Genomic DNA, 25,278 nt, shown 5'->3' on the forward strand with positions numbered 1-25,278 from the left:
TCCCCGACTGGCCTTCAAGCTTCTTGCCGAATGAGTCTTGGCATCTCCTGGGCCCAGCACAGCACCAGCACAGCATAAGAGCTCAATAAATATTTGATGATAAGTAAATGAATGGAATGACTGAGTGAACAAGTGTTTATTAAGTGAAAATTGATCAATCAATAAACAAGTTAATGAGTGAAGTAATTTGTTAACAATACTATATTGATATGAAACAAAAAAATAACAGTAGCCAACATTGATGAACTGCTTGCTGACTGTCCTGGGCCCCTCTGCTCAGTCCTTTGCAGAGATTATCTTATTTCATCTTCACAACAACCCAAGATGTAAGTTCTATTGTAACACCCATTTTACAAATGAGGAAATGGAGGCATCATGCTCGAGTCTTTAAGAACTTGATCGGATCTGGGATCTGTATATTCTACTCAGCAATGGGACCCCTCACATCTGGGGCCATCATTTGCCACAGGGGATGTGGTGGCTCTTGGGGGTGGGGGAAGAAGGGATGTCAGGCTTTGCTTGTCTCTCTGCCTCCCTCCTTCTCCCCTGTGTTTTGCATTAACAAGGACAGTTTGTCCCATGCAGTCCTATTGCCAGGTCCCTTCCTCTCCTGATGGGCAAGACCGTACTGGAATAGGCCAGAGCCCCCCAGTACTCCTTTGAGTTCTTTACCTTGCTAGCCTTAGGGTGCAGGATGTGGCAGAAATGGAAGTGAAATCCTAAGGAATGTTCTAATTCACCTGATATCTGCATATCTACTTTGTTCCAGTGACCACACCAGGTGCTTTACCTACAGTATCCTCTTCCATCCTCACTCCACCCTGTGAGGTACGTGTCCTCATCCCCCAACATACCTGAGATTCCCAGACTTTTATCAACTTGCCTAATGTCCCAGAAGCTGGAAGCAGAGCCAGGATGTGAACCAAGGCCCATCTGCCTCCAATTTGAAGCAATTCAACAAATATCCACGGGTTACCTCCTTTTGGACATGCTCATCCCCTTCCCATGCGGCATGTTGCCACCACTACCCTTGGAGTCACAGGCACAGCCATAATCACATTCTTGGTGATTGGTTGGGGTCTCCTTTAAAGCATGACTTTGGTGGCAGCTTTTTTGTCTGCTTATTAGAAAAAGTCACAAAGATCCCATTCATTGGTGTAAAATTAGAGACAGAAGCCGTGTATGATGGTGGGTAAGATGAGCAACGTCCTCAGTTGGAAAATCCAGAATCCTTCTCCTGACTTCTGCCGTTCTCCCCTCTTCTGCTCTTTAGCCACTCATGCACTCATAGTTTACATGCAGCCGTTTTTGTTGACCTGTTCATGATGGATGATGACAACCTGTTATGAAATGATGTGCCAGGAGGAGAGGGGAGAGCCCGGAGTCCATACCTGCACTGTTTGCTTTGTGAAATTCCAGACTGTTTAATCTGCTCTCCCTCATCCTAAGAACTCCAGATTCCACTTTTCTTAATGACTTTCCTCTCCTTAAATGCCTACACAGTTATCTTTGAAGAAGTTAACTTTGAAGAAGGAGAAAAAGAATAGATGAATCATTTGCAGGAAACGGGGGGAGAGACGTGTGGTTGGAGCTGCAGATGGCTGAGCGTGTGGGCACACGGCTGTCTCTGTGGCTCCTTCCACCACCCTCTGGAAATGAGTCCTCTGGAAGTGTACACTCATTCCAGGGTGGGGGCTGCGCCTGCTTTCAGGTACTAACATGTAAATCCACATCCGCTCGGATTCTTCTCAGACATCTAAACTCCTGGAGGGTGGGAAACTCAGCCTCAGGCCCAGATTGGACGATTTATCCGCTCCTTGAAGTTCTGACGTTAAACTTTCTAAAGATAAGGTGATAAACTACTTTGAATGAGTGGTAACAGCATTTCTCATGTTGTCTTCCGTCTCCTGCAGGATATGAAGTAACTACATGAATATTTTTCCTAGGCCACAGTGCACACTCCTGACCTCATAAGGGACTGGCAAATGCCTCGAGGGAAGCTAGAGGAGGGAGGCTACATTCAGATAAAATACGCCCTAAGCAGGACAACACAAATGGTTCTCAGTGGGGCTTTAGATGGTGGGGAGCATGGAAAGGACATAAAGATACCACAGTCTAGGGGACAAGTGCACATGTGTTGTTGCACAAAGTTAGCTTTTTGCTGTATGTATGGAGATGACACCAACTATGGTTGTTTCACTTGGATAACAAACAAATTTCTAGAATCCCAAGAATCCAAGGGAACACATACTTTGAAAAGCTAGGACTTTTTTCAAAAGGCTTCATTTAGGTCCTCCTGTTACTTCTATGTAAATTTCCAAATGTTATCTGGATGTATATGCTAGGATAAGTAATTGTTGTTATTTTATTTTTAGATGTATGAAACTCATTTCGTCAATAGGGTCTCTTTCACTGATTCTTTTTCCTATAGCCGTCACTACCATCTGCCCTCCCTTCTCTAAACCCATATCACAGGACCCTGTTGTGAGCACACAAATGTGCAGAAAGATAAGAGTTCGTCATTTTTTAGTGCAGTAGGAGTTTTGGTAAAATATATATCTAGAAGTTGAGATATGTGTCTTAGCACAAATTATGATACACCACTTGGAAACAAAGCATTGTGGTTAAAAGCATTTTTTATTAATGAACACTCCCTTAAAATCAACTTTAGTAATAAAAGTCATCTGATTAAGAATGAGTAAACTCAGTCCAGAGATCAATCTGAATAATCATAAAAAATATTTCAGCAATTATAAATCTTCTTAATAATGGAATTTCCACCCCCATACTCATGAGTTGATGACTCATTTATCTGAAAGTCATTCATATTAACTTTCACAAAAGCACTAATTCTTGGATCCTAAAAAGCTTTGAAATTACTCTTCATAATTTTAAAACATGACCCTACCAGACTAGTTTTTGTGCTTCTCAAGATTCCCCAGCCCCACCTGACCCCCAAGCCTCAGCCTCTTCCTGAATGGAGAGCCTCCTGGGGGCCGGGCTTCGCTGAGATCATCTCACATCTCACTCGCTGCAACGGGAGCCCCAGTGGCTCCAAGGCCCAGGTCTGACCTGAGGAGACTCCTGTACCTATGGATGGCCTCTCTCCTCCCACCTCTTCCAGGCAGCTTAGTAAGATGTGGAATCTGACTTCCCTAATGGCTCCCTGAAGTGGCTGAGTAATAACCCAGAAGTGCAGGAGAGTTAAACTTTGAATCAAGGGACTAGAGGCCAAGAAAATAAATCCTTCTCCCTTTCTCCACCCCTCGGTCTCCACCTGATGGATTGCTTCAAGGTGACTTGCAGGATGAGCAACTGGCTTGTGTTTCCTTGTGAAGTTATGGTCAGTTCCTTAACACACTACCTGGTATTTGCATTCCTGCCTCCTCTCTCTTTCTCTTTTGAAGCCCTGGGATTGCACCTTCCAACACAGCCTTGGCAAGTACAGTCATGCACCATGTAATGACGTTTTGATCATGGATGGACCACATATATGATGGTGGTCCCATAAGATTAGTACCATATAGCCCAGGTGTGTAGTAGGCTACACCATTTAGGTTTGTATAAGTACACTCTATGATGTTTCATATAGTGTATGACAAAATCACCTGAGGATGCATTTCTCAGCACTCACCCCTGTTGTTAAATGACACATGCCTGTATTCTTTGCCTCAGGTTTTATTTTCTAGGGAATTTGGCTAAGACAATGATTAAAAAGAAGATCACACGTTATATCTTCAATCTGGCCTCCTGCCTACAGTCTATTTTCTTCTTAAAAAGAAAGGTGAATGGAGATCTAAAATCCCTATTAAGGTTAAGAGAGCTGCTTCAGTGAAATGTCTCTGGGTTGAGAGTATGTTTCCTAAATCTCATCTAACTTTCCTGTGAGTTTTATCTCACCACAATAGGATTGGATACTAGTAGTTCTTTTCTACTAGTTGTAGAAGAGATTGGTTTCTTCTGCCCAGCTTGGTGTGGTGAACTAGGACAACAGATAGTAGCTTTTCCTATATACATCCTGCTATTTACAAACCTACTTCCTGACTTCCATCTTATTACTTTTGATGCTATCCTCTCCTTCTCTGTGTCCTTACCTCCCATTTCACTTTCAGCGAATTCCTGATATGCACTTGTGATAAAGCCAGTTCAAAGTAATATTCAAAATCTTTTTGATTCAGGATTTTCTGTTTTGTGTAAAATATGGATCTTTTAATCAACAGCTAAAGAATATCAGCTGCAAAGAGCAATGTGATATTTGGGGATTGTAAACAAGACACTTTAGTGTCACAAGTCTTTCCCAGACTGAGAAAGAGAAGTAAAGGGACTTTCCCACTTCTCTATTTTAGGGGCCAAAAAAATATCTTCTCATGGGGAGGTGAGGGGTGAGGATAAAGGCTTTTAGATATTTAGTGGTACAGTCATGTACCACATAACGATGTTTCAGTCAATAATGGACCACATATATAACGGTGGTCCCATAAAATTAGTACCATATAGCCTAGGTGCGTAGTAGGCAATACCATCTGGGTTGTGTAAGTACGCTCTGTGATGTTCACACAACGACGAAATCACCTAACAACACATTTCTCAGAACTATCCCCATCGTTAAGTGACGCATGACTGTATTACTCTCCTTTGTGCTCAGGTGGAAAGCAGGGACTGTGAATGCTAGAAGAGCATATTAAGGCTGTTATTTAAATGAGTTAAAATTCCTCAGAAGGCGCTTATACAGAGCTTAAGACAAACAACTCTTCTGGAATTAAAACAAAACAAACATGGGCCGGCCCCGTGGCTTAGTGGTTAAGTGAGCGCGCTCCACTGCTGGCGACCCGGGTTCGGATCCCGGGCTCGCACCGATGCGCTGCTTCTCTGGCCATGCTGAGGCCGCGTCCCACATACAGCAACTAGAAGGATGTGCAGCTATGACACACAACTATCTACTGGGGCTTTGGGGGGAAAAAATAAATAAATAAAAAAAAAATCTTTAAAAAAAAACAAAACAAACAAAAATCAAAGCTCTCTGACCCTGAGGGAGCCCAAGGAGTGAGAGCAGTTTTCATTACAACTCATTCTAAATGAATGAGTTGAGAAGGAAAAGTCAGACCTCAATGAGTTATGCATCAAAGTGTGCTTTGGGGTTATCAAGGGCCTCTACGTTTTTCTATCTGAAACTAATGATTAAGTAATGGTACTGAAGTTCAGTGGCTATAATGAACCTAATATTATGGTTGAAAATAAGGTATAAAAAATAAAATAGGATTTTTATTTTATTTATTTTCCAGTCAAAAAATGGGTAAAAAATGTGAATAGACAGTTCACAGGAAAGGCAATCCAAACAGGCTTTCAACATACCAAAAGATGCTCTACCTGACTCTTAAAAAAGAAATGCAAAGTATAGTTACCATGAGATTCGATATTCATCTATCAGATTTGCAACATGTTTGAGGGCACACTGTGTCAGCTAAGGTATGGGGAAATACATTACTGGTGGGAATGTAAACTAGTACCATCTCTGAAGGGGGCATCTGGGTGATGGCTATCAAAATGATGAGTTCACATACTCTGACTCAGCAATTCCACATTTAAGAATTTATCCTGCAGATATCCTCACATACAGAATCGGTGAGTGTGTAAAAGTATATTCATTGCAGTCACTGCTTGCAATAGCAAAAAAGATTATGAGCAACCTCAATATCCATCAATAGGAAGATTGGATAAATAAATTATGCTAGGCCTATGCAATGGAATACCTTGTAGCCATTAAAAAGAATGAGGAAGCTCTATGTTTTCTGATTATGAGCCCATCTCCAAAATGTGTTCAGTGAAATATCAAATTGCACTCCTGTATGTTTAGTCTGCTACAATCGTGTAATAATAACATCAGTAATACTAAATGTGTATGCTTGAACACGCATAGACTGTTATTGGGAAGATACACAAAAACTAGTTAACAGTGGTTGCCTCTAGGGAGAGGAACTAGGTGGCTAGCAGAGACTAACTTTTACTCTATACCACTTCTTGCTTTGGAATTTTATTCCATGCACAAGTATCACCCATCCAAGTATAACTCAATAATGCTTTATTTTTTAAAAGAAGAAAAACTGTGTAATAGACATTTGAAAAGGGGCTTTCATCTAACTCAAGGAGAAAACTATATTTTGTAGTTCCAAGTCACCTGGCAGCAGCACACATATATATATTCTAATAGACTTTATTTTTTAGAACAGCTTTAGGTTTACAGCAAAACTGAGCAGGAAATACAGAGATTTCCCATATACCCCTTGTCCCCATACATGCACAGCCTTCTCCATTATCAATATTCCACACCAGAGTGGTACATTTGTCACAATCAGTGAACCTACATTGACACATTATTATCACCCAAAGTCCATAGTTTATATAAGAGTTCACTCTTGGTGGACTTTAACAAATGTATAATGACATTAATGACATGTATCCACTATTATAGTATCATACAGAGTAGTTTCACTGTCCTAAAAATCCTCTCTGTTCCAACAGTTCATCCCTCCCTCCCTCCAACCCCTGGCAATCACTGATCTTTTTCCTGGCTCCATAGTTGCTTTTTCGACAGTGTCATACAGTCGGAATCATACAATATGTAGCCTTTTCAGATTGGCGTCTTTCCATTAGCAATGTGCATTTAAGCTTCCTCCATGTCTTTTCATGGCTTGATAACTCATATCTTTTTACTGCTGAACAATATTCCATTGTTTGGATGTAACACAGTTTACTTATCCATTCACCTACTGAACGACATCTTGATTGTTTCCAAGATTTGGCAATTATGAATAAAGCTGCTATAAGCATCAGTGTGCAGGTTTTTGTGTGGACATGTTTTCAACTCCTTTGGGTAAGTAAATACCAAGGAGTGTGATTGCTGGATCATATGGTAAGAGTATGTTTAGTTTTGTAAGAGGTTGCCAAACTGTTCTCCAAAGTGGCTGTGCCATTTTGCATTCGCACCAGCAATGAATGAGAGTTCCTGTTGCTTCACATCCTCACGAAACAGTGTTTCAGATTTTGGCCATTCTGATAGGTGTGCGGTGGTATCTCACTGTTGTTTTAATTTCTATTTCCCTGATGACACAGGATGTGGAGCATCTTTTCATATGCTTTCTTGCCATCTGTATCTCTTCTTTGGTGAAGTGTCCACTAAGGTCTTTGGCCCTTTTTAAAATCAAGTTGTTCATTTTCTTACTGCTGACTTTTACGAGTTCTTTGTATATGTTGGGTAAACAGTCCTTTATCAGATGTGTCTTTTACAAATATTTTCTTCCAGTCTGTGGCTTTTACATTTTTTTAAAAGAAGTGAGTAAGTCACCTTTAAAGATTGAATCAGAAATTAGAATTATCAAATGGCCACATGACTTTATTAATAAGTGAATAAATCTTCACTACTTCCCTTTATAACTGATTCTTTGTTGTCAGCAAAGCCCTGTTTCTAGTTGATTTCCTTGAGCTCTCTGCAGTAAAGGGATCTAACGAGTAAAGGATGAGCACGTGCAAATGCAGGCTGTGATGTTGTGATATTTAAACTGCCTTAAAATAAAAACTAATTTGTGTAAGGATTAAAAAGCCTTATTCTTCTGTAATTTGTAATCTCTCAATTGCTTTGTGATGAATTTCACCAGTAGGTTTTCTAAGAAATGCATGTTAAGAGAGAACAAATGAATCAGAATAATTTACTGTACCAGAACAAATATTTCCACTTGAGAGAACTATTCATTACTTACGTAATGTACCTCAGAAAGTAGCGTATATTATCTTTTCTTTATGTGTTCCTGACATGTCTTCTTGTTATATCACTCTATAACCACATATGAGTGTTTTTCATATGTGCAGTGAAGTACTGTGGAGTTCCTCATTGTAAGTCCAAATTGTCCCATCCTGGGATGGAAAGACTCCATCAGTCATCTTGACCTTTGATCTTGAACTTTGATGCTGTTCTAACACACTGAATGCTACCTTTGTAACATTCTGTCTGAGGTCACAGTCCCGCCTGTTAGTTTCTTGAGAGGAGTGTCCCCATGTGATTTATCTTTATTCCTCAGAATATCTTGCACCAACTCAGCAGATATATCGAGCATGCATTTTTTACAAGGTGGAAGACAAAGTCATTTTGGCAAAATTTAAAGCATTTTCAGTCCGTAGTGCATTCTGTGATAGATACCAGTAATACTTTTCCAAAGAGTAGAGAGTTCTGATGTGGTCCTGGGTGGTGAAATGGAGATCTAGTTGTTGGAAAGGGCCGGGCAGCAGACGGAAAAAGGCATGACCAGGCGTCCCTCGCTACGAGGACAGACTCCAAGACCCCAAATGCAAGCACAACCTGAAAGCATTATGCCCAGCTCTTCACTTAAATGTTTAACTCCTTCTAATATGGGACACCTGCACCCCCATTTCAGCAACAGCAGTAATAGGAGTAACATCTCTTACACTTTTGTTTGTAATGGAAAACAATGGGGAGACAGGCCTGCCTTTACAAAATCGCACTTTACGGAACAGTGTTTATAACCAAACGTGTTGCAAGGGCATTTTCATCCTAAAGGTGACAGACTCTTGTATCAGAAATGCCACTTCCAGGGCCCGCCCCATGGCTGAGCGGTTAAGTGCACGCACTCCGCTACTGGCAGCCCGGGTTCGGATCCCGGGCGCGCACCGACGCACCGCTTGTCCGGCCATGCTGAGGCCGCGTCCCACATACAGCAACTAGAAGGATGTGCAGCTATAACATACGACTACCTACTGGGGCTTTGGGGAGAAAAAGGGGAAAAAAAAAAAGAAATGCCACTTCCTGGGTAATGAACACTTGGAACTTCTGCAGAAGCTTCCCTCCAAAGAATATTTCTGATGCTTTTATTCAACTTTCAACTTTCCTGTAGGTTTGAAATTTTTATAATAAGAAGTTAGAGACAAAAGACAGTTTCTGTCCCCAGAGAGGGATTATACCACTGGCATTTAGAATAACATTTCCCCCTCTTTCCTGGGTACAATTACAAGCATCTCTCAGTACCTCTCTATGTGAGGTAAAATAAGTCTTTTGTCATCTTCTATTAATAGAGAGGGATTCTGAGTCATAGAAGGGCTCAGTGATTTTTCTAGCCCCAGAAATAAGAGGAATAAAACGAAGCAGGATGATTAGTGCATTATTTTAGGAACAGGACAATTGTGGTGGTACAGCATCATTTTCCTGGACAACTGCAATTGCTTCCTAATTGGTTTTCCTGCCTCCAGCTTCTCCCTCCCCTCCATTTTACTCACCCGTTTGTTACCAGAATCATATTCTGAAATCATGTCACACCCCTGTATAAACACCTTTGATGATTTCTCACTGCCTAAAGAAAAATTCCAAACAGCTCAGCATGACATCCAGAACCCACGTCCTTCTGACTTTAAACGACCTTTCCCATGTTCTGGGCCACTCTGCACCCTGCGGGCTGCTCACCGGCTCTCCAGTTGTCAGGCACGGCCATACCTCTGAACCTTTGCTCAGGCTGTCTCTCAGCCTCGAGTTCCTTTCTTCCCCGGTCCCTCTGGGCTGGGGGGAGGGGGGAAATCTGCTTATCCATAGGGATCTAACTCAGATATTGTCTCCTCTGGGACACTTGCCAACACCCAAGGTCGATGAACCGTTTCTTCCTCTTGTTCCCACAGCACTTCCTTTCTATTGCAATCACTACATTTATTTGGTTACATTCAGGCTACCTGGGCATGTATCTAACCTCCCCAATCAGACTTATTTTTTGTGACATCAGGGCCTGAATCTTACTCATTTCCATCTGCCCCAGCAGTCATTTCTGTTCTAGACTCACAGTGGGTGCTTAACAAACACTTGATGCTGTTATCAAGAGAAACCCTCTTTTAGGGAACCCCACAGGCAGATCCGGGTACAGTTCGGGGCCTCCTAAAAAGAAATCAGAGCGCGTGCCAGTTCAAGAGTTGAGCTTACAAGGGAAGCAGATTAGTTATGTCTAATGTTGCATTTTTCTGTTATGAAGTTCTGATATTTGTGGGTAAAGTGTACTATTTGATTCATCCTTCCAGGTAGACTTCAAGAAAATTTCTATACTTGCTGACTAGAGCCGATGGGTGAGAAACCTGGCTGTCTGGGATATTCGGAGTTTCTCAAAGTGTAGTCCACCTGTATGAGCCACTCCTGACTGCTGGACTAACAGACATTTGCCTAGGCTCCTCTCCAATCCTTCTGAATGAGAGTCCCTGAGAGGGAGGCTAGGGTATGGATTACAAGCAAGTACCTCCAGGTGTTTCTAAACATTTACTCTTGAGACCCACTGGTCTGCCTGGAAACCTCTTCCTAGGCAAGGAAATAGACAGGGGACGAGCGTTGTGAATCCTTCTGCGCCAGTGGTTCTCAGCCCAGGCTGCATATTAGAATTTCCTGGGGAGCTTTTGAGACATACCAACACCTGGGACCCACCTTCCATCATTTCAATAAGAATTACTGGAGTTGGGACTCGGGAATGCATATTTTTCAAAAGCTTCGCTTCTGAGCCAAGTTGGCTGTTTGATAAATGTCAGATTCTTCAGATAAAAACCAGAGGCCTCTAGAGGTTAGAGGCCCCAGATTTTGGTTCCACGCCCCACTACACCCCACCTCACTCTAACTGTAAAAGTAAATCTCATACCAAATTTAACTAGAAGAAAAATGTATGTTTTAGCAGGCAGGTACAGTCTCACAAACTGCGTGTGCCCGGGGTACGGTCAGCTCTCTCCCTCGGTACCGCGATTAACAGCACCTGTACTGTTGGCCAGGCTGCTGGTGAAGCAGCAGTGTTCCCAAATCACAACCAGCAGGTTTTGCAGTCTCCGTGGGGGAGGATCCTAGGGCAAGTGGAGGCGCACAGGCTCCAGTGCTGGAGGCTGCGTGCTTACGTGCACACTGGGCTGGCTGCCTTCGGATATCTTGGTCATTCGAGATCTGCGGGTCCTATGACACCTCCTCTAATGATCACAGATCATAAGCGCCACCAATAGAAATGAATTTTTTTAACATCATTTATGGTAAATTTAAAAAACCCCACAGGTCACTAAGTCTATTATTAATTCATATTAAGAATGTCACAGCTGGGGCTGGCCCTGTGGCCTAGTGGTTAAGTTCAGTGTGTTCTACTTTGGCAGCCTGGGTTTGGTTCCCGGGCATGGACTTACACCACTCGTCGACAGCCATGCTGTGGTGGCAGCTCACATACAAAATAGAGGAAGATTGGCACACATGTTAGCTCAGGGACAATCTTCCTCAACCAAAAAAGAAAAAAAACGAGGAAGATTGGCAGCAGATGTTAGCTCAGGGTGAATCTTCCTCAAAAAAAAAAAAAAGAACGTCACAGCTAATTACCCATCTCTAAAACATTAGGGTACCATCTTAGTTATACTGAATTACTTAAAAGCAAATTACCATACAGACAATATCACAAAATGGCAGAGAAATCCCATCATAAAGGCTTTTTCCCTGAGAAACTGGTTAGGCAAAGTGGGGAGGAGGAGCATGACCTAGTAAGAGTTTAGACTTTTGGGGTTTGGGTAAAGAATCTAAAACTTCTGGTGGGTCCAGAAAAACCTGATGGGAATACACCAAAAGATGCACACTTGTCAGACCTTAATAAAAACTTTGGAATGGTACATGTGCAAAAATTACTACAGAAACTGTGCTCAGCAGGGGGCCTGTTTACTTAAGGTGAGGTATGTTTCTACAATGTGGCCTTCAACACAGCACCCTTCACCCACAAATGGAAGATTCTTTCCAGTCATGGGAGAGGGGCTTTCACACTCAGCTCTGACCCACCCCTTCTCCCATCTGAAATGCTCCTGCTGGGCAAGAAGTCAGAAGAAGGAAGAAACCTCCCACAGGATGAGATTTCTCAGATGCAGGAGGCCTTAAGAGCTTGAGTATATAAATGGGTGCTCCCATCCGTGACAGTGAACCCAGATCACTGAGAGACGAGTGTAACATCACTGGGGTCAGTAGACTTCCAGTTCCGCTGTTGTGGAACATGCAGTCAAGAGGGACGGCCCAGAGCTAGCAGCGATGGAGGGGTGATAGTGCCCACTGCTTCAGCAGGTGAGTCCTAGGCTGCAGGGACATCCCTCCGCAGCAATCAGCGTTCGCAATGTCCCCAGTTCATCCAGGTCTCTCGGCAGACTGGGAAACAGTGATTTCTGGGCTGCTTAATCAGCAACTAAGAGGGGTGGTAAAGCAATCGACTCTGTTCCTGAAAATTTTTTTTTTTAAATCTTGTATGGGTTGTTTTTCTATTCCTGAGAACAAAACTGACACTGTAGTGTTTTTCATTATATAATCCCTTTTCAGCAAGGTCAACAAATATTTTTTAAGAGCTGTGTGTGTGCGCGTGTTAACAATAAATACAGGTAACTGTCAATGAGTTATTGTTTCAGGACTGTTTCTACCCCTTTACAAATATAAATCATTTATTACACTAGCCCTGTGATATGGTATCCCCATTTTACAGAATAGGAAACTGAGGCATAGGGAGATTACATGATTTCCCACAGAGTCACATGGCTAGAAGGGGTTAGAATCCAGCCTGAGCCAGGATTAGATTCTAGGTTGGTCTGACTCCAGCACTCCCAGTCTTTTTTTTTTAATTATTTTTACTTTTATTTTTTATTTTTTGTGAGGAAGATCAGCCCTGAGCTAACATGTATGCCAATCTTCCTCTTTTTTGCTGAGGAAGACTGGTCCTGGGATAACATCTGTGCCCATCTTCCTCCACTTTATATGGGACACCACCACAGCATGGCCTGACAAGTGCTGCGTCGGTGGAGGCCCGGGATCCGGGCCTGGGCCGCCAGCAGCGGAGTGCACGCACTTAACCGCTACGCCACGGGACCGGCCCCAGCACTCCCAGTCTTGACCAGCGAGATAAAATTTAACAAGTTATGTAGAAGCTGCCATTTTATAACAGGTTGAATTCATAACAGGCTGCGTGGAGTCATGCTTTAGGGCAACTCTTATCGAGTAGGCAGCAGACTGTACTAGAGAGGCTTCAAAGGGACTGAGATGTGAGTTTGGATTCCGGTGTAATTACCTGACGTTTGAGCCCAGCCTTCCCCACTATAAATTGTGGTAATGGTATACCTGCTTTGTGGAGTTATCATGGTAGTTAGAGCTAACATGTACAAAGCTTAGTGTAGAATAGGCTGTAGCCATTATGTTGTTATTTTCATGATATATCCAAATACAGTTTTTGTAATTAACCCACCAAATGGCCTGCTGCAATACTGCTTAGACTGGAGTTTGGAGGCCTCTGGGGTTCCACCTATATATTCTCGGAGGATCTGTGAGTTCTTAAGTTTGATAAACTGAGCTGAAGCATCCCTTGTATTGTGGACACACATAGTCATTTCCACTGATTGCCGAGGCAAAAATAGGCTGGCAGGAAATAGTACCTACTTAGAAAAATAATTAGTTCTCTTACACAACAGCTATTTGTACTGCTCACACCTGCGTAAATAAAGGAACACAAGATGAGGAGAAAAGTCACCAGAGGGAACATGGCCCACACCACGAGGCACAAGGCAAATACTCTGCGTGTGGATGCAGCATAGCTAATGCCCAGGATGCTGCACACGATATTTCATGACATGAGGAGGGAAGCTTCTGGAAAGATGAATACATATAGTCCCTCGCCTCCCTGGAAAGCGATGTAAGGCTAATTTCCCACTAAGGATCATCGCTGGGGCTTTGGAAATAGTGCAATGGTAAGCAACGTGCCATCGTTCCTTCCCCCTCGCCCCCACTCCCCGCAAAAAAAAGAAAAGCCAAAAACCAAAACCAGTAAGTGAGCTTGGCTGTACTGCAGTAATGTCAATTTTCTGACGATTTCTTACATATACATTTACATTTTACATCTCCTACTTTGTGAAAATAAAGAATAAATGAGAAGAATCAATGAACGTTTTCCTACTGGAAGGAAAGGGACTAAAGCATCTGAAAAAAGAAATGATTGTTATCTTTAAATGAATTTCCTTGCTAGAGACTTAAAAAGAATATTCTAGATAAAGTCTCTATGAGATCCGAATGTAAATTAACGTGCATTCCATCACGTGATGGGAAGCAGAAACACAAGAAAGCTGACAAAGACTCTAGGTTTTAAAAGCTTAGCCTGACAGGGCAAGGGTCTGAATTTCACAATGGTTCATACTTTTCTTCAGGTCGTATCATTCTGGCAGGGTGCTGAAGCGCCACCTCGTTCATAGGAGAGCTCCAACCACTCCCTAGATGTGACCGTGGATGTGTGACTCCGGCACAGCTGCTGCCCAGCTACCTGTTAGTTCCTGGCTAACCTAGCCTGCCTTTTCCCCCACCCCCGCATAGTCTGGGAAAATCATTAACCTGCACTCAGTGAGCCCCTGCAGCTCCTCGCCCTGGGGCAAGCAGCATGCGGCTGCCACGTGAGAAGCAGTTTGATTGCAAACCAGGATCTGCAGCCCTAGTGTGGTATCTTAATTAGGGGCTCATATTTGAAACTCCCTTTGGTTGTCTCTGTGCACAGCCTATCAATGTGTAGAAGCTGCTTCCTATCCTCAGTCCTTGGGGCCACAGTTCCTGCTGTTCAGACATAACTTGCTGTCTCTCTGAGGCACCTGTCAGGAGAGCTCAGTGTGGGTTTTGTGAACCCCATATGCCCTTTATTTTAAGTCAGACTATTTCAAACATATTTCTCAAATGCAGTTCAATTCTGAGATTCCGCTGTTGTGAAAGCCGTCGACTGTCACTTTGAGGGCCTCCCCGGGACCTCTAAAAGCGAATCTTGAATATGTCACAAGACTACATTTTAAGTCAGACCTTCTAAAACACCCTTTCCCCATTAGCTGAAAATCTGTTTAAGTATTTTCACATGATGTGTTAATAAATGTCATTGAATTCATAGAGATTACTCCAAGAAGATTAAAGGTCATGCCAACCCTTTTGGGTCTCATGAATCGAAAGTGTCCTCATATGCAGGAAAATTCCTGCAAAGTTGGATTGCTTCCCTAATAGCCAAGCCAACATTTATAATCAAAAGACTTACTCTTAAGGAGCTTTCCAGGGGGAAACACCAGGAAGAATTGAAGCACTGTGTGTGCTCTGTGCTTGCACACACATACACATACACACACACACACACAGAGAAATTAGGATCTATGAAATTGCTTCTCTGCACTTATGAGAACGGGTCAGAGATGACCTGCTGTATTCTCCAATCTTTAAACACAGTCCTCTCCATATGAATGGCACCCTTAGCAGGGCACCGAGGCCTCCTTCCGGAAGTAAGGAAGCCTGTGGTTCTTCTAGTCGCCAGAACTCTCCTGAGAGAGCTTTTCCTGGAAGCCTGGGCGACAGGGCCGGGAGGATGAGATTTAAGGCAGCATCACGAGCAAGGGAGTCAGCTTTACACAGGAATGAAGCAGTGAGGTTTAAAATCAGCTTTTGGGTACCCACTTCGTGCCCTGCACTGTTCATGTGTATCTCTTTAGTCTCTGACACTCACAGTCCTCTGAGGTAGGTGCAATCATTCCCAATTTTACACACTGCTGAATTCCCTTCCTTGCTTTATTCTTCTCCATAGCACTTTCACTTTTTAATACACTGTATAATTATTTATTTTGTTTATTGTCTGTCCTCACTAGAATGTGAACTCTGGGAGGGCAGTTATTCTTGTCTATTTTATTCACTGCTGCTTTCCCGGGACCTAGTATGAATGAGTGAGTGAATGAATGAATGAACGAATGGAGGCCCAAAGAGGCTAAGTGATTTTTTTTTTCCAGAAAAAAGAAAAGCTTTACCGAGAGAAAATACACAACAAATCCAGAGTGCACGGTTTTTAGTCCAGCCCACCAGCAATAGGAACACAGACCGCTCACACATTCCCTACCTCATGGAGGACGTACAGCAGCTAACATCTGGTCTGAGAGCTGCTACGAAAAGGGGCAGGAGGAAGGAGTGTCTGGGAATTCCATCTTTTCACTCTTCCCTTCCTTCTGGCCCTTTCTAGTAGAATCTGACTGTCCCGGGATGTAGAATTCCTGGTTGGGGGTAAGGAAATAGAAGCAAAAGCATTTCAGAATTCAACTACTAGTGAGTGACAGAGCTAAGATGGGAACCCAAGCCCAGGGGCCACGCTGACACACGAGATAAGAAATGGTAGTTGTGGGGCCGACCCCGTGACGCAAGCGGTTAAGAGCGCGCGCTCCGCTGCAGTGGCCCGAGTTCGAGGTAGGGATCCTGGGCGCGCACCGACCCGCCGCTTGGCAAGCCATGCTGTGGTGGCGTCCCATATAAAGTAGAGGAAGATGGGCACGGATGTTAGCCCAGGGCCAGTCTTCCTCAGCAAAAAGAGGAGGATTGGCAGATGTTAGCTCAGGGCCAATCTTCCTCACACACACAAAAAAGAAAGAAATGGTAGTTGTGAGGATTAGAGTCTAAGACATACTCTAAGGAAGAAAGATATGCAACATTTAGTGAAGAGGTGCAGGCAAAGAAAGCCACCAGATGTAAAAGGAGCAGGGAAATAAGCCCAACTCTTGATCCTTGACATCTGTGGGGAAATTGCAACAGAATATGTGAAGCCGGAAGAGGCTGGTGGTCAAAATTCAAAATGCACACCTTGAATCCTCCAATTTTCGGCCGGGAGCAGCACAGCGTGGTGAGTATGGTCTCCACAACTCCTTGCAATACGTGTGTGGTAACCCTTAAGGGTCTGTAAAGTCAGGCCTCAGATCCTGCCCCACCATTTGCTACTGGGTGACCTGGGGCAAATGCCTTAATCTCTGTAAATGGGGATAATTTTCATGGGTTTTCTGAAGACTGACCGAAATTATGCATGTAAAAACAGAAATCAGGAGCATACCCACCATGTAGTAAATGCCCAATACATATTATTTCTATTTTATCAATTTGGGAGGTTGGAGAACCGGATGTTTATAAGGGGACCAGTTAGGGAGAAGTTAGAAAGCGAGCCTGGTACATTGTGTTAACCGGTTAAAGGATTTTGACCCTGGTCTGTAACAGCACCTGCTTCGCTTGACAGCTGAATTGGGATGGATTAAACCGCTTAGGGCAGTTCCTCAGAGGGCTGCTCTGTAGACTAGCGAGTTTCAGGTGGGCTGTCAGGGGGTCTTTGGGATGGAAAGGACTCAGGCCATTGTGTAGGTTCGGAATTCAGAACGATAAAAATAATAACACCTAACAGCACACCAACACCATGTTAGGGCACTTCGCTTTACCCATTTAATCATCACAGTGATCCTACAAAGCAGATATTTTTATTATCTTCATTATGGCAACATGGAAGACTGCGGCTGAGCACATATTTTAACCAAGGTCGCACGTTTACGTAGAGATAGGGACACAATTTAAGCCCGGGGCGCCCCACTCCAAAGGACCGAGCGGTCAGAATGCCATTTTCTAAAATGTGCTGAGAATAACGGACATTCCGTGCGATAGGTCCAGAAACATGGGTCAAGCTAAATGTTCCGATTTTCAGGTTTGAGAAGTGTTGCGATTATCCTCCCCCATTTATGCCCCGGCTCAGGTAACTGCACTTCTAACATAGCTACGGAGAAACCAATTTCCCTCCCCGCCTCTTCTACTGGAGGGCCCGGTCTGAAAGATCTTGCTCTTCTCAGCTCCGCTGCAAAGCATCCTGCGTCTTGCCTCCTCGGCTCCAGGTCCCAGGAACTGAAACGTCTTGGGAACATCTGTAACAGGTGGGGGCAGATCGGAGGCATCAATTCCAGAGCAAGCCTCCTCCACTTGGAACTGGATGCTATCCAGTGAAATACGGGAATTTTGTTCCAAGGGATGCCCAAAAAAGGCGCGGGGAGAGGAGCGCCGCAACCCCCACCGTCGTCGATCACGCTTCTCCCGGGGCGGCCTGCCTGCAGCAGAGCTCCAAAATTGGCAACCTGGGCCACGCAGCCGCCTTTTTTTAGCCTACATTCCCCAAACCTAGGAGGAGGCCGGCGACTAAAAATGCAAATTGGAGCGGGGGCGTCAGCAAGCAGGCCCGTGGGTGCGGGGCGTCTGGCTAAGGGAGACCCCGCGACCTCAGGTGCCCCGCTAGACCGCGGGGGGGCACGGAGCGCCGGGAGGGGCGCTCGGGGAAGCCGCTCCCCGCCGAGCCGCTGCCCCCGCTTCCGCCTCCCAGGCGGCGGCAGGACAATGCGCGGCCTCTTTTCCGCGGCGGGTTGGGGAGGGGAGGCCGGATTAGGGCCCGCGCCTTCCGGCCGCAGGCTCCCCCCTACCCCGCCCCAGCGCCGCGCCGGCTGCACACAGGTGGTTTTCCGCTCGGGAGGGGCAGGCCCGGCACTTTTATATAACAATAGAGCTCTGCGCGCCGGGAATGCGCCTCCCCGCCGCCGCGGCCCCCGCCCGGCCCCGCCTCCATCCGGCCCCCGCCGGCCCGCCCTGCTCCGCGGCGCCCCGGCCGAGCGCAGCAATCCCCGATTACCTGCTGGCTCTGCGGGGCGGCAGAGGCGTCCCCCCGGACGCCTAGCCCTCCTTAGGAGCCATGGGGTCCAGGCAAGCACTCCTCTTCGCCCCTCACCCGCCCCAGTCCGACGGAGCCCAGGGCCTCGCACTCATTCGCCGGGACACCGGGAGCCGGCTGAGCGAGGAGGCGGGGGCGGCGGGGTGCTAGCGAGGAGCGCAGCGCGCAGGCGCGGCCGGTGCTCCGCGAGTGCCCCGCGACCCGCAGGGGAAGGGGCTGCGGCCCAGGCAGGGAAGGGGGTGGCCAGACGCGGGATGGGGGCTGGTGTAGGCTCCCCTGACATGCCTCTCTGTCTACAGTAACCAATCGCCGAGCCCGCCTGAGCCCCCGCAGTCCGCAGACTTTGCGGGAGGACTTCCCCAGGCCTCGCCGACGGTGGGGCTAGTCGGCCCCGGCTCTGCGCGCCCTAGTGCAGTTCGCTCAGGCAGCCCAGCCAGACCGGCTCCTCTGTCGGAAGCCGAACTCGCTGCCCAGAAATGATTAACGAGCGCGACCCCCCCGCCCCCTGCCTCCGCCAGTGCGTGGTGGGTGACGACGGTGGGGGGGGGGTCCCCCGAACAATGGCTCATAACGCCGCACTCCGCTGGAGAGGAATAAAAGCATCGGACTGCCCAACGAGTTTCTGCAGTCTCCACTGTAAAAAAATTAAAACGCTATTGAAAAAAAACCCTTTCTTTCTATTATCTGGACATCCAGACATTTGTTTGTTTGCTTGCTTTAGAATGTTTCAACAAAATCCTGGTTTGTTTCGAAAGATGTTGGATTAGCATTTAACACTTCATCGGTCACTAAAGCCCAGGCAGTTCACCAGCCCCAACACAACCTCGGCTAAAAGAACATCAGAGCAAACAGAGCTGGGCTTTTTAAACTGGCGAACAAATGCCACACACCGCCTAAAGGAGGGCGGGGGGGTTAAGGCGAATTCTGGTCCTAATGAGTTTAAAGGGAATAAAAAGGAAAAAAGCACAAGTTTTCTTAAAGCTAGCTTGTGAGCACAGGCGTCGCGAACAAGGGCTTTTGTGCCTGCTAATTGCACCATTTGTGCGCAAAAGTTCCGACGCGAAGTGTGAACTCTCAACAGAAGGAAACAGGAGACAACTGAAGTGCCCTGGTTTATGTGCCCTGCTCCTCCTCCTCCACCGCCTCCTCTTTCTCCTTCCTCCCGCGGAGCCCGCTGTTGCAGCTTGTTTGCACTGGGGCTTATCCGGAGCGGAAATTCCTTTCCGTTTTTGTGAATGACAAACTCATTAACAATTCATCAACACAACCTGTTCCAGCCGGCCCGTCCCCACGGCAACAGCCCCTTCCGCAGCGCGCTCATTGGCTGGCCCGGAGAATGTATCCATTGAGACGCTCGCTGTTTGTATCCATTGAGGAGCTGCCTCGCGCAGGGGGTGTGCGAGGGCTGAGTCCTAGGGAGAGTGAGCAAATCGAGGCTTGAATAATCCGAGGAGAAAGACGCCCGGGTGGATTTGAGGTGCAGCCTTGGAGGGAGGGATTAGAAGCCGCTGGACTTTTTTTCCCTCCCCTCTCAGTAGCACGGAGTCCGAATTAATTGGATTTCATTCACTGGGGAGGAACAAAACTGTCTGGGCAGCTTCATTCAGTGAGATTCATTGACATCAAGAGCGAGCGGCTGCCGCCAGGTGCGGAGGGAAGGCCGGCTCACTGCTGTCTCGCCTTCCCCAACCGCTAACCCGGTTTGGGAAGGGTGAGGTGGAATTAAACGCCGCTCCGAGAGCGGCGGCTTCGCGCGGCGCGCTCGGCCTATGCCTGCCCCGAGGGGCGTCTGGTAGGCACCCCGCCCTCTCCCGCAGCTCGACCCCCATGATAGATACGCTCAGACCCGTGCCCTTCGCGTCGGAAATGGCGATCAGCAAGACGGTGGCGTGGCTCAACGAGCAGCTGGAGCTGGGTAACGAGCGGCTGCTGCTGATGGACTGCCGGCCGCAGGAGCTGTACGAGTCGTCGCACATCGAGTCAGCCATCAACGTGGCCATCCCGGGCATCATGCTGCGGCGCCTCCAGAAGGGCAACCTGCCGGTGCGCGCGCTCTTCACGCGCGGCGAGGACCGGGACCGCTTCACGCGGCGCTGCGGCACCGACACGGTGGTGCTCTACGACGAGAGCAGCAGCGACTGGAACGAGAACACGGGCGGCGAGTCGGTGCTTGGACTGCTGCTCAAGAAGCTCAAGGACGAGGGCTGCCGGGCGTTCTACCTGGAAGGTACGCGCCGGGGGAGCCCCGCGCTCGGGGCAGGGCGGGGGGCGCGGGGCTGCGCGTGCAGGCGGGGCGCGCGGACTGGAAGTGCCCCTGCTGCGCTTGGCTGGCGCTTCTGAGCCGCGCTGCCCCGCCAGGGCCGGCTGCGGGCTGCGGGCTGCGGGCTGCGAACCTCCCGCGTCCCGCACGGGCGAGCCGGGCCGGCGCGGAATCCACCCGCTTCCGGCCGTAGGCACGAGCCGTGTCTTTCTAACGAGTTCTCCTTCTTCCTACCCGGAATATGCTCCCCTTTTCCCTGCTTTCTACCGTTTGATATTGACTTAAGATTTGCAGGACTGGAGAAGTCCTTGGGGTGCAGATTGGCACCTCCTAGCCCCTCAAAATATTCAGAAAAGTTGCCATTTTGTGCATTTCCGGATTCAAAATAATAAGTGTTCCCAGGGGAGGCGGGCCCGTTCGTTCTACTCCCAAGGGTGCACCTTTAAGTGTCTTTTTCTTATATTTGGCTCTGTGTGTAGGGGGTTCGTGGGTTGCTGTGGGTTTCCTGCGCCCGGCTGCGGCTCTCATAAGCTGTGAAAACTACTACGGGATCTCGGGTTACACGATTGCTTTTCTCGTCCTGGCAGGTGGCTTTAGTAAGTTCCAAGCCGAGTTCGCCCTGCGCTGCGAGACCAATCTAGACGGTTCGTGTAGCAGCAGCTCGCCACCACTGCCAGTGCTGGGGCTCGGGGGCCTGCGGATCAGCTCCGACTCCTCTTCGGACATTGAGTCTGACCTTGACCGAGACCCCAATAGTGCAACGGACTCAGATGGCAGCCCGCTGTCCAACAGCCAGCCTTCCTTCCCCGTGGAGATCTTGCCCTTCCTCTACTTGGGCTGTGCCAAGGACTCCACCAACCTGGACGTCTTGGAGGAGTTCGGCATCAAGTACATCTTGAACGTCACCCCCAATTTGCCGAATCTCTTTGAGAACGCAGGAGAGTTTAAATACAAGCAGATCCCCATCTCGGATCACTGGAGCCAAAACCTGTCCCAGTTTTTCCCTGAGGCCATTTCTTTCATAGGTGAGACTAACTAACAGACCTCGCTCAGACTTTTAAATGCAAAATTCCTAGCCTTTCAGAGTCTAAACTGTTAATCTTTGTTGCTGCTTGTTAATTTGTCGGGCTGCGGGTCTCCAATGTTCCAAGGGTGTTCTTAATTCTGGTTTATCTTCTTGCTAAGAAAAGTGCCTTTTGACCAGGCTGCAGACCACAGGTGTATTTGGTCTGTTTCTTAACTCTTTGAAAGGGGGGCCGTTCATAATCAGACAACGGAATTTTCCCACAATCTTTGGACTCGGGGGAGGGCTTAGACAGAAGTACTGCCTGTAGACAGGAATTCTAGCGTTGCTTTATAATTTTAGAAGACCTGGGAGTTATTTTAGGACATCAAGTTAGTTGTTGGAAAGCCCTGTGAATGCTAGATGTTGTAATCCAGTTGAATGTTACTGTGATATGGGTTAACAGTGAGACAGTAAGGGTAACCTGAGCCCAGCAGGAAGGACTGTGGGCTGGAAGCCTGGAGAAGCGAATCTCCAGGCATTGTAATGCATTTCCTATTACAAAGGAACTCATTTTCAGGCCATGTCGACATCCTGTTCCTCCTAATGGGCTGTCCCCTGTGACTTCCCTCTCTCTTTTAAAATGCCTGAATACCTCCATTGTTAGCTGCACAACAGTTGGAGAATAATTTAATAGACCCTTGCAGTCTGCTTGTCTGTATAAAAGGCATTCACGACCATATTGCAGGGTTTCTGGTATTCACATGCTGAGGCAAAGAATGCACACATTAAGGAGTTTTTTCTTGGCAGAAACTTAATACAAAAGCTCCCTTTTCAGAAAATATCTGAAATATGTAATTGTGCCCAGTGTACATGCTTTATCGCAGTGATATATTTTCTGCTGCCTGCAGGGCTCAACTGCCACACACAATTATTTTTTATCTTTCTTTAATTCAAGTTTTTTAGACTGATCATTCACAAAGGATGGTTTTCGGTCTACTGAAATCTTGCTTTCCTTTTGTGTGTTCACAGATGAAGCCCGGGGCAAAAACTGTGGCGTCTTGGTGCACTGCTTGGCTGGCATCAGCCGCTCGGTCACCGTGACTGTGGCTTATCTTATGCAGAAGCTCAATCTGTCAATGAACGATGCTTATGACATTGTGAAGATGAAGAAATCCAACATCTCCCCCAACTTCAACTTCATGGGCCAGCTGCTGGACTTCGAGAGGACGCTGGGACTCAGCAGCCCCTGTGACAACCGGGTCCCAGCCCAGCAGCTCTATTTCACCACCCCCTCCAACCAGAATGTCTACCAGGTGGACTCCCTGCAATCCACGTGAAAGGCTCCACGCCCCTCCGTGCTGGGATGTGTCCGTTCCTCTAGCAGTTTCTCTTGGCAGCGTCAGCTGGGCTGCTTTCTTTGTGTGTGGCCCCAGGTGTCAAAATGATACCAGCTGTCTGTGTTAGACAAGGTTACCACATGTGGAATTGGTTCTTACAAAGGGAGAGATTTGCTCCATTCTTGTTGGAAGAACAGGACATGCTGTATAGATACAGGCAGTAGGTTGGCTCCACACCCGTGTGTACAGCCTACCCATGCAGGGTCTGGAATTCCAGGACTTCCAGGTATATAGGGTAGGACCAAATGGTAGGGTTAGGAGCATGAGTTCTTTATGTTCTTTCGGGCCTCGTATGACTGTTGCCTTTTGCGTCTGGAACTGACTATATATTGTCTTCAGTGAAGACTGATTCAATTTTGCATATAGAGGAGCCAAAGAGAGGTTTCAGCTCTGTATTTGTAGTATCAGTTTGCAAAAAAAAAAAAAAAAAAGAATAAATAAATAAAATAAATCTGATACTTCATTTGATTATTGTAAATATTTGCTCTTAAATCACTTGACAGTGTTTGTCTGAATTGTTTGTCTTTTCTTTGATGGGTTTAAAAGAAATCATCCAAAGGGATAAAGAGCAGTGTGCCACTTCTTAGAACAAAACATAGAAACCTTTGCTCTTTTCTAATCCAAAGGGTATATTTGCAGCATGCTCCACTTTACCAATTCTAAATGACACTTTCATGGACACTATTATCACTCAGACCTTGTGATGGTGCAGTCTGTCTCTTTCGTATATCTTCCTTGTGATTTTTTTTTTTTTCTTAATGTAGTTCGACTATGCCTTACCTTTGTAAATATTTTGGCTTGTGTTGTCGCAAAGGGGATATCTTGGAAAGGCACCAAAATCATGGGCTCACTTTTTTTTTTTAACTTTAGCTGTGCTAAACAGTATATTACCTCTGTACAAAATTCTTCAGGGAGTGTCACCTCAAATGCAATACTTTGGGTTGGTTTCTTTCCTTTTTTTAAAAAAATTTGTATAAAACTGGAAGCGTGTGTGTGAGCTTGGGTCCCCATTTGATAGGTGAAGTGCATATGATTGTGAAGAAGGGCGAGTTAAGTTGTGATGAAGGGCGAGTTCAATTACTCCATTATGTTCGTGGTGTAAAGTTTTGAGCTGAAATCTATTATAAGAATGTAAAACCTTAAATTATTAATAAATAACTATTTTGGCTATTGAATGTGTATTTTTTTAAAAATCTCTCCTCAGTTGTACTACATGTGAAGTGACACATTTTAGGAAGTTTTCAATCTGGGACTATATTGTCTTGTAAAGTGTATATAGGAATAGAAGGGCAGGTTCTCATCTTTTAAGCTATTCCAGGAATGTTTTTCAGGTGCAGTTTATGAACTTAATCTTTTGCTTCAAATAAAGATGACATCCTAGAATGGACTGACTATCATGTGTATGGACAATACTTTCTATGAATATAGTTCTGGCTTCTTTGAGAAAATTGTAATGCTCTTGAAGAAAAATGAAACCAGAGAGCACACCTTGCTGAGGTATGAGCTTGGATACTCCTGAATAGTCATAAAAAGCAGAATAACAAGGTGACAGTCGCAGTGTTAACCTCTCTTTGCTTCCCCATCAGGATCTTCTCAATCATACACATGCCAGGGAGAAGGTAGGGATAATTTTTTTTTTCCAATCTGTTACTGTCTGGCAATTCTACCTGCAAATTATCCTAGTGTTGGAATAACGAATCAGGAATGGTGTCTCTCCTTTCCTCTCTCATATGTGGCAAGGCGTGTCTAAGCTTTCTCGCTGAGCTTGGAGATGGCTTTAAAAATCTCACATTGACACTTGAGGTAAAACTTTTCCACCGCCATTCTAATGTGCTCTGTGCTTAACTAGTTTAGAATGTGGGCCAAAACCACTATTGAACCTTACGTCAAGGCTATTTTGAACAGTTTCTTTCAAGGTAAAGGCTTACTGTCCTGTCATTTGCCTTTAGGACATCCCCTCTCCTTGTCCTGAATGTAAAAGTACACAAACCAGAATAAAAAGTAAAGTGGTATGAAATCAAAACTAGAACACACCTACATTTCGGGCCCTTTTCAAATGAGCTTAGTCCCTTTATCTGCAGT

At 46.0% G+C, this 25,278-nt stretch overlaps 1 protein-coding gene across 1 annotated transcript; it reads left to right on the plus strand.

Moving 5' to 3' along the window:
* The first annotated feature begins 19,895 nt into the window (after window positions 1–19,895).
* Window positions 19,896–24,588, plus strand: DUSP6 (dual specificity phosphatase 6). Its single transcript, XM_058568691.1, has 3 exons — window positions 19,896–20,760; window positions 21,381–21,818; window positions 22,829–24,588. Exons 1-3 carry the CDS (start codon window positions 20,361–20,363, stop codon window positions 23,134–23,136), a joined length of 1,146 nt encoding a protein of 381 aa, XP_058424674.1. The 5' UTR covers window positions 19,896–20,360; the 3' UTR covers window positions 23,137–24,588.
* The last annotated feature ends 690 nt before the right edge of the window (window positions 24,589–25,278 follow it).

The sequence above is a fragment of the Diceros bicornis genome, chromosome 25 (genome assembly GCF_020826845.1).
Source record: "Diceros bicornis minor isolate mBicDic1 chromosome 25, mDicBic1.mat.cur, whole genome shotgun sequence".
Taxonomy (NCBI): domain Eukaryota; kingdom Metazoa; phylum Chordata; class Mammalia; order Perissodactyla; family Rhinocerotidae; genus Diceros; species Diceros bicornis.

Bases quoted from the DNA above. Each gene is read 5' to 3' on its own strand.
- DUSP6 (XM_058568691.1), top strand. From the start codon at position 20,361: ATGATAGATACGCTCAGACCCGTGCCCTTCGCGTCGGAAATGGCGATC. The intron at 20,761-21,380 runs GTACGCGCCGGG...TCGTCCTGGCAG, and splicing joins CCGGGCGTTCTACCTGGAAG to GTGGCTTTAGTAAGTTCCAA. The intron at 21,819-22,828 runs GTGAGACTAACT...GTGTGTTCACAG, and splicing joins TGAGGCCATTTCTTTCATAG to ATGAAGCCCGGGGCAAAAAC.